Source organism: Cebus imitator, unplaced genomic scaffold (genome assembly GCF_001604975.1).
Source record: "Cebus imitator isolate Cc_AM_T3 unplaced genomic scaffold, Cebus_imitator-1.0 Scaffold200, whole genome shotgun sequence".
In the NCBI taxonomy this organism is placed as follows: Eukaryota; Metazoa; Chordata; class Mammalia; order Primates; family Cebidae; genus Cebus; species Cebus imitator.
In genome coordinates, this window is record NW_016107515.1 from 1,034,841 (window position 1) to 1,043,689 (window position 8,849).

The 8,849-nt window shown below is 43.9% G+C and overlaps 1 protein-coding gene across 1 annotated transcript in view; it reads left to right on the forward strand.

The window, feature by feature from the left end:
- Positions 1-8,849, forward strand: part of STK10 (serine/threonine kinase 10) — a 157,986-nt gene that overhangs the window by 116,064 nt on the left and 33,073 nt on the right. Inside the window, exons 11-12 of the mRNA XM_017547673.2 lie at positions 1,694-1,817; positions 2,263-2,442. Of these exons, the coding sequence (XP_017403162.1) occupies positions 1,694-1,817; positions 2,263-2,442 (304 nt within the window). The remainder of the gene's footprint in view (positions 1-1,693; positions 1,818-2,262; positions 2,443-8,849) is intronic.

Sequence of the window (8,849 nt, forward strand, 5' to 3'; positions counted from 1 at the left end):
AAAAAAAAAAAAAAAAAAAAAAACTTTCTACAAAGCTAATATAATAATTTTAAAACTGTGTGATTTTAGCTTATAAATAAGTGTACAGATCAGAAGACCAGAAAGTCAAAAAAATCTGGTATATATTCAAATTTAATACGTGATAAAGATGGCATTTTAGTTCAGTGGGAGAGAAAAGGGTTTATTTAATTATGCTACTAACGTAATTGGTTACTGATCTGGAAAATAATACTTCCAGCCATGAATAAAAGCATTATGAATGAATTAACCCTAAATGAAAAATTAAACAAAAGATAATAGAATAAAAAATATCTTAAAAAATCTGAAACCCAAAACACTTCTGGTCCCAAGCTTTTTCAGTAAAGGATACTCAACCTGTATAAGGTCATGGTTCAGAATTCAAGAGAAAAAAAAAAAGATTAACAGTGAAAAATCTCCCTCATTTTCCTATTAGAAATCCAATTCCCTTCCCTGTGTTAATGTTTTGATTTAATCCTTCCAGAGATACTGGAAAAGTAAGAAATAAATATGTATGTGTACATAGACCTATTGTCGTCCTTTTTTCTCCCAGATAAGGTAGCAAAACAGGCCTATTCTTTAATAACTTGCTTTTTTTAACTAGAGATTATTCCATATCTATTCATAAAGAATTATTATTTTTAATAGATGTTTCCTCATGTAATTAAACATTTTCTGAAACCATTTTTTTAAGGTTGCATAGAGTTCTATCATATTGATATATTGATACACTTTATTTACATATACCTATATTGATGGACATTTGCTTCTGATTTTTCACTCTTATAAATAACATTGATTATAAATAACTAAATATTCTTTGTTGTTGTTTTGTTGTTGTTGTTGTTGTTGTTGTTGAGATGGAGTTTCCCTCTTGTAGGCCAGGCTGGAGTGCAATGGCATGATCTCAGCTCACTGCCACCTCCCCTCCTGGGTTCAAGCGATTCTCCTGTCTCAGCCTCCTGAGAAGCTGGGATTACAGGCACGTGGCACCATGTCTGGCTAATTTTTGTATTTTTAGGAGAGATGGGGTTTCTCCATGTTGGCTAGGCTGGTCTCAAACTCCTGACCTCAAGTGATCCGCCCACCTCGGCCTCCCAAAGTGCTAGGATTACAGGTGTGGGCCACCGTGCCCGGCTGAATATTCTTATTCAATGGCCTTGTGCATCTGTAAATATATCTTTAAAATCAGTAACCAGAAGTGAAACTACTATGTCAAAAGACATAAACTTATTACCAAATTGTCCTCCAGAAATGTACCAGTTTCTACCATCAAATTTTCTACATCATGAAAATGTAGTTTCTACATCAAATTTTCTGCATGTTTTCTATATCATGAAATTGTATTTTCTTTTTAATTTGCATTTTATACCTATATAGGTGATTCTAATTTTTTTTTTAAATCTTTTACTTCATGTCTGTTCTTGTTATTTGCCACTTTTTTGGTTAGGATAGTCATCCTTTTATTGATTTGTAAGCACTCTTTATATATCAAGATTATTAAGGTTTTGTCTGTCAATAAATATCAAATGAAGCCTGAGTTCTAGTCATGCCTGTGCCCAAGACTTGTATGATTTTGCCCCATGATGCAGCCCTCAGTGTTCCAAGCTGTGAATATTGTGACCTCTGAGGCCACTTTCTTACTGTGAAATATCTACATCCTTTAACCTTTCAGGCGCCAGGAACTCAGAGAGCTTCGGCTGCTCCAGAAAGAAGAGCATCGGAACCAGACCCAGCTGAGTAACAAGCATGAGCTGCAACTGGAGCAAATGCACAAACGTTTTGAACAGGAAATCAACGTGAGTGCGAGAAAAGATGGGTCCCTGGAGGGCTTCTTGCCTCCATGTGTTCTCTCAGTGGAAGTTACAAAGCAGGAATGATTGGGTCCTGGAGAGTAATTCACATCAATTGCCCAATTCCTGGGGTTTCCCCATCTTGTTAGGCAATGACTTGTTAACACAGAATCCCATGAAGGTCCCAGTGATCCTGAGTCCCACAGGAGGATCTCCAGAGGGAAAATAACCTTTACTGAGCACCATGCAACAACACATGGTCTGGTCTCCCCTTTGCCGATGAGGAAACGGAGACTCAGGTTAAGTAGCTTGCCCCAGGTCACACAGCAAGGAGGTGGTGGAGCTGCGATTCAAACCTAGGTCTGAGCACAAGCTCTGAGTTCTCCCTGTTCCACTCCCCATTATCTCTCCCAGGTATAAAGGGACTTTGCTGAATTTCTGCTCTTTTTAGGCCAAGAAGAAGTTCTTTGACACAGAATTAGAGAACCTGGAGCGTCAGCAAAAGCAGCAAGTGGAGAAGATGGAGCAAGACCATGCCGTGCGCCGCCGGGAGGAGGCCAAGCGGATCCGCCTGGAGCAGGATCGGGACTACGCCAAGTTCCAAGAGCAGCTCAAACTGATGAAGAAAGAGGTGAGTTTGTGCTGGGTTGGGGCAGGGGCATCTTGGAGAATCAGGGGTTTCTTGGTTGCAAGAGATCAAGGCTCCAGCTCAATCTCACCTTGGTGACAGAGGGTTATGACTGAAGAGCTCGGGAGCTGGCGAGCCTGGATCTGTGTGCCCCAGCTGCTCCATGAGGAGACACTTCTCCATCTTCTGAACTCTGTTTTCCTCTGTGCTGCTGTGGCTCAGGCAGGCCCTCACCATGTGGCCTCAGGCAGCTTCTTTTACATTCTCCCAGCCTAGCAACCCCAGCGGAGAAACAGCAGGGAAGGAAGAAGGAAGGGCTGGTGGCCCTGGGGAATTTGAGATGCTGTTCCCAGAAGGGCGAGTGGGTACTGGGTGGGTAGGTACAGACACCATGTCCGATACGCTCCCCGCTCTCTGCCTCCTCCTTCTCCCCCTGTTGGAAGAGGAGGGGGTGGGTAGAAGGAGGTGGGTGGTCCTGAGGCACATCTCTCGGGCTGCTCTGGAGAGAGGCTCCTGGGTGTCAAAGAACAGCCCATGCCTCCCTCTGTGGAGCGATACCGGGAAGCCAGGACACTCTGACCTAGATACCCTCAAGGAAGGAAGGAGACAAGTAGGCTGGACGTCCCCAGGACAGGAACACCAGTCCAGGCTGTTCCCAGTCTCCAACTGGGAGCAGTGGATAAGCAGCCTCTCTAGGGGTCTCGGAGCCGAGATTCCAGACTTCACCATGGTGGGCATGACATTCAGGGCATCCCAGGGGCTTGGACAGCTGCCTGTGGGAGCCAGGGCTCCTGGCCAGCTGAGCAGGTGAGGCAGTCACCTTAGGCACAAATGTACCTCAAAGATACCATGGGTTTGGTTCCATATCACCACAATAAAGCAAATACTGCAATAAAGCCAGTCCCTAATAATCAGTAAACTATGCTATACACAGATGTGCTGTCACCCAGGCTTTGTGGCTCCTTTTTAGAGCACAGGCAGAGTAGATTTAGCATGATTCTTTTTTTTATTTTTATTTTTGAGACAGGGTCTTGCTCTGTTGCGCAGGCTGGAATGCAGTGTTGTGATCTCCGCTCACTGCAATCTCTGCCTCCCAGGTTCAAGCGATTCTTATGCCTCAGCCTCCTGAGTAGCTGGGACTACAGGCACATGCCACCATGCCCAGCTAATTTTTGTATTTTTAGTAGAGACACGGTTTCACCATATTGGCCAGGATGGTCTCAAACTCCTGACCTCGTGATCCACCCTCCTCAGCCTCCAAAAGTGCTGGGATTACAGGCATGCGCTACCCCACCCAGTTTAGGATGATTCTTAAGGGCCCTGGGATTTTCAAAATAGTAAATGAGGCCGGGCACGGTGGCTCACGCCAATAATCCCAGCACTTTGGGAGGCGGAGGTGGGCGGATCACGAGGTCAAGAGATCGAGACCTTCCTGGCCAACATGGTGAAACCTCGTCTCTACTAAAAATACAAAAATTAGCCGGGCGTGGTGGCACGCACCTCTGGTCCCAGCTATTCGGGAGGCTGAGGCGGAAGAATTGCTTGAACCCAGGAGGCGGAGGTTGCAGTGAGCCGAGATTGCGCCACTACACTCCAGCCTGGAGACAGAGTAAGACTCTGTCTTAAAAAAAAAAAAAAATCAAAATAGTGAATGAGCATTGGCTTCAACTTCAAGTCACCATCAGCATTAACACCTAACAAGAGAGTCAGCCTGTCCTTTGAAGCTTTGACGCCAGGCATTGACTTCTCTGTAGCTATGAGAGTCCTAAGTAGCACCTTCTACAACAGAAAGCTGTTTCATCTACATTGAAAGTCTGTTGTTTAGTGCAGCCACTTTCTTCGATGATCTTAGCTAGATCTTCGTGATAACTCACTGCAGCTTCTCCATCCGCGCTTGTGGCTTCACCTTGCACTTTCATGTTATGGAGATGGCCTCTTTCTGTAAACCTCATGAACCAACCTCTGCCAGCTTCCAGCCTTCCTTCTGCAGCCTCCTCCCCTCACTCAGCCTTCACAGAAGAAAAGAGAGTTAGGGTTGTGTCCTGGATTAGGCTTTGGGGTAAGGGAATGTTGTAGCTGGTTTGATCTTCCACCCAGACCACTCAGACTTTCTCTACCTCAGCTTAGGTTGCTTTGCTTTCTCATCATTCGTGTTCCTTGGAATGGCACTTTCCTTTTAAGAACTTTTCCTTTGTATTCACAACTTGGCTAACCGTCTGGTGTGGGTGGCCTAGCTTTTGACCTAGTAAATTTTCTCCATGCCATCCTCACTAAGCTTCGTCATTTCTACCTTTTTTTTTTTTTTTTTTGAGACGGAGTTTCACTCATGTTACCCAGGCTGGAGTGCAATGGCGCGATCTCGGCTCACCGCAACCTCCGCCTCCTGGGTTCAGGCAATTCTCCTGCCTCAGCCTCCTGAGTAGCTGGGATTACAGGCACGCGCCACCATGCCCAGCTAATTTTTGTATTTTTAGTAGAGATGGGGTTTCACCATATTGACCAGGATGGTCTCGATCTCTTGACCTCGTGATCCACCCGCCTCGGCCTCCCAAAGTGCTGGGATTACAGGCTTGAGCCACTGCACCCGGCCCATTTCTACCTTTTGATTTAAAATGAGAGACATGCATCTCCTACTTTCATATGGACAGTTAGAGGCCATTGTTGGGATATTAATTGACCTAATTTTAATATCGTTTTGTCTCAGAGAATAAGGAGGCCCAAGGAGAGGGGAAGAGATGGGAAAGGCCATCTGTGGAGCAGTCAGAACACCTCCCAACATTTATCGATTAAGTTCACTGTCCTATATGGGCTCGTAGCGCCCTAAAACAATTACAGTAGTAACATCAGAGGTCACTGATCGCAGATCGCCATAATAGAGATAATAATAATGAAAACATGCGCAACATCGCGAGAATTACCAAAATGTGGACAGGGTGTGAGTACATGCTTTTGGAAAAATGTCGCTGATAGACTTGCTCGACACCGAATTGCCAAAAACCTTCAATTTGTAAGAATTACAGTATCTGCAAAGTGGAATAAAGTGAAGCATGATAAAATGAGGTCTGCCCCCACAACATTTCACAGGGCCTAAAAACTGAGTCATCACGATACAGAATATTTCAATGCGATGTTTTATAGTAAAAATGCCAAAAATTCGTAATGAACAGATATCAGCTATTAGAATAAAGACAGGATCTGTCAAGGCCAAGATTAGGGTGAGGCAATGAGGCTGGGTGCCCCAGGCACAGGCCTGGATCCTGTCTGTATTTAAAATTTTGATATTTTGTCCATGATTTTTTTTGCATGAATTGAGGTGTTTTTTGTTTTGTTTTGTTTTGTTTTGTTTTTAATGTTATTTATCTTGATTACTGAATTTTTGTCAGTCCTTTAAATTTTGTCCTGGGGTGAGTGCCTCATTGGCCTCCCCATGGTCCTGGCCAGCTGCAGAGATATGGGCACGTGGGCTGGGGGTGCATGGGGGCAGAGAGGAGAAGCTGACCCTAAGCACATCCAGCTCCTGTGCAGAGAACACAGACTTGGGAGTCAGGTTTTCGAGCCTTGGCTCTTTGGCTTGCTGGCTGTTTGGCTTTGGACAAGTCATTTCCCTGAGTCCCAGTTGCTTTCTGTCAAAATGAGTTATTCAGCAACTGTTTTGCTGAGGGTCTGCATGTGTGGCACTGTGCTGGCTGCCAGGAATGCTGCAGTAACAAAATAGATAGGGTCCCCGCCCTCAAAGATCTGTTAATTTCCAGAGAAGCCAGACAAACAAACAAAAAGTCCAATATTGAATAAATAAAACAGTTGCCGACATGCTAGGGAAGCATATATACTGGCTGACTAGCGATCTGGAGAGATCTGCTTTAGATGGGTCTGGGAAGGCCTCTCAGCATATGATGTGTGAGCTGAGATCAGAAAGATGCTGGCAGGCATAAGAACCGTCCAGGAGGGTGGGACAGCACGTGCAAAGGCCCTGAGGTATGGGAAAGAACTTGGAGTGTTCAAAGAGCTGGAAAACCATCTGTGTAGCAGGAGCTCAGGAAGCAAAGGGGAGAATAGCACAAGATGGAATCAGACAGGTAGACAGAGGCCAGCTCACGTACAGCAATGGGCCACAGGCAGGAGTGTGCTAATTAATAATACTGTTAACATCTAGTTCTTACATAGATGTTTTAGCATTCATTAAATGAGAAGTACATTCAGAGTTAGACCCAGTATCTCCTCAGAATAAGAGCTGGGGAGGTGCCCATTCCCTCCTTGGCTGTGCGCCCTGTCACATGTGCACACCTCGTGTGTGTGTGTGAGTGTGTGTGTGTGTGTGTGTAAGGACTTAAAAGTGGAAAAGGGAGGACATGACAGAAGAGGTTGCCTAGTTTAGGAGGGGGTGGGGGAAGCCACAGAGCTCTTCTCCCTTTCCCAGAACTTGCCCTTAACGGAGTTGGACTTCCTCACCAGCAGGGTTCCAGGAGGACCCTCAAGCCTGCCACTGAACGCTGAGGCAGAACGTGAGATCTGGCACCTAAGTTCTGCTCACATTCAGTTTTTAAAAATTTCTTTTTCTATGATGCTAATGATGCGGCTGGAGTGCAGTGGTGCAATCACAGGTCACTGCAGCCTTGAACTCCTGGGCTCAAGTGATCCTCCTGCCTCAGCCTCCTGAATATTTGGGACCCTTCTAATTTTTTAAAACAAGTTTTGTAGGAATGGGGGTCTCACTTATTTGCCCAGGCTGGTCTTGAATTCCGGGCCTCAAGTGATCCTCCTGCCTCGGCCGCTCAAAGTGTTGGGATTACAGGCGTGAGCCATGGCGCCCAGCCTCTTTTGGCTTGTTGAAGAGGGTAAGGCTCACACCATTTAGTAAGATGGTGTCCTATTTACTCATCTTTTGTGGAGGCAAACTGCTTGCTTTGATTCTGCAACTTGCTTATATAACAGAGAGCGATGGCAGGAGGCCAGTGAGAGGCTTTGCCCCATGGCACCCCCAGATATCCCAGATGGCACTGTCCTGCTATTGCCTACTCTGCACTCCTAAGACCTCCTTCTCTGATTCCAAAGGTCACTTCTGTGAGAGCTGCAAGGTGCTAGGTGAGGAAGTAGGAATTCTAAGTAGGAATGAGAGGTCTCGTCCATTGCCTTTGACGTAGTGGTCAGGATGCAGCAGCAGGAGTGAAGGGCAAAATTGGAAGGGATGAGACCACCCCAGATGAGCAGCCTCTGCACTACCCACAGGTGCATCAGCCATTCCAGTGCTGCAACAGAGTAATCCACACGTGGATGCTGGAGAGGGAGACCATACACAGATGCATGCCATAGGCACTTTCCTTTAACCAGCTCAGAGCAGGGAAGAGTGTACCCTGTCCATTTCCCTCTGATCTATTCAGTGTGAGACAGCATGTCATAATTTAAATTCAGGCATGGAAAACACACACTAAAATAAATAAATAAATAAAATAAAATAAAATAAAATAAGAGAAGCCTCCTGGGACCCTTTTCAGGATTATAGCAATTGGTATGGAATATTTATCATGCTAATCACTTTTCAATGAGGAGGTATGCAAATAGGAAAAATAATTATTAGCAAGGCAGTTGACCTATTTATCCTTTGTGTCAATTTCAAGTAATTTACATCTTCCTGCATATGTGTATATATGCATATACATATATTAATGTGGATACATTCTCACAGTTCTGTAAGAAGGGACTTGATGGTCTGCTACTCAGTTCCTGTATACACAGTAATCTTTAGCATCCATGAAAAAGTGGCTTGACAGTTGTAACTTTAAAAATAATAATATATCAAAATATAAAACCTAAAATTATAAAACTCCTAAAGCATGTGACCTTGGGTTAGGCAAAGATTTCTTGGATATACCACTAAAAGCATAATCCCTAAAAGAAAAGATGATAAAACAGTTGCTGGAATAAATAGATACCCATAAGGAATAATAATAATAGTTATAGCAATAGTAATGTTAATTTTATTGACCCTTTCAAAGAACCAGCTTTTGGTTTCATTGATTTTTCTCTTTTCAATGTTGTGGGTTTCTGGTTTTATATTAGGCTTGGGTTTAAGTTGCATCTCTTTTTATAGTTTCTTAATGTAGAGGCTCATTTAGAACATTGATTTGAGACTATTCTTTAAGCACTCAGTGCTGTAAATTTTGCTTATTGCTATAAATGGAGCACTGCCTCAGCTTCATTACACAAATCTTTATATGTTGCATTTTCATTTTTATTCAATACCAATTACTTTTTAGTTTCCTTCGCAACTTCCTCTTCGACCCAGGTTATTTAAAAACTTGTTAATTTTAAAATGTTTTGGTGCTTTCATATCTTTCATTTATTGTTTTTTAATTTGATTTCATTATGATCAAATAACGTGTGTGTGTGTGTGTGTGTGTGTGTGTGTGTGT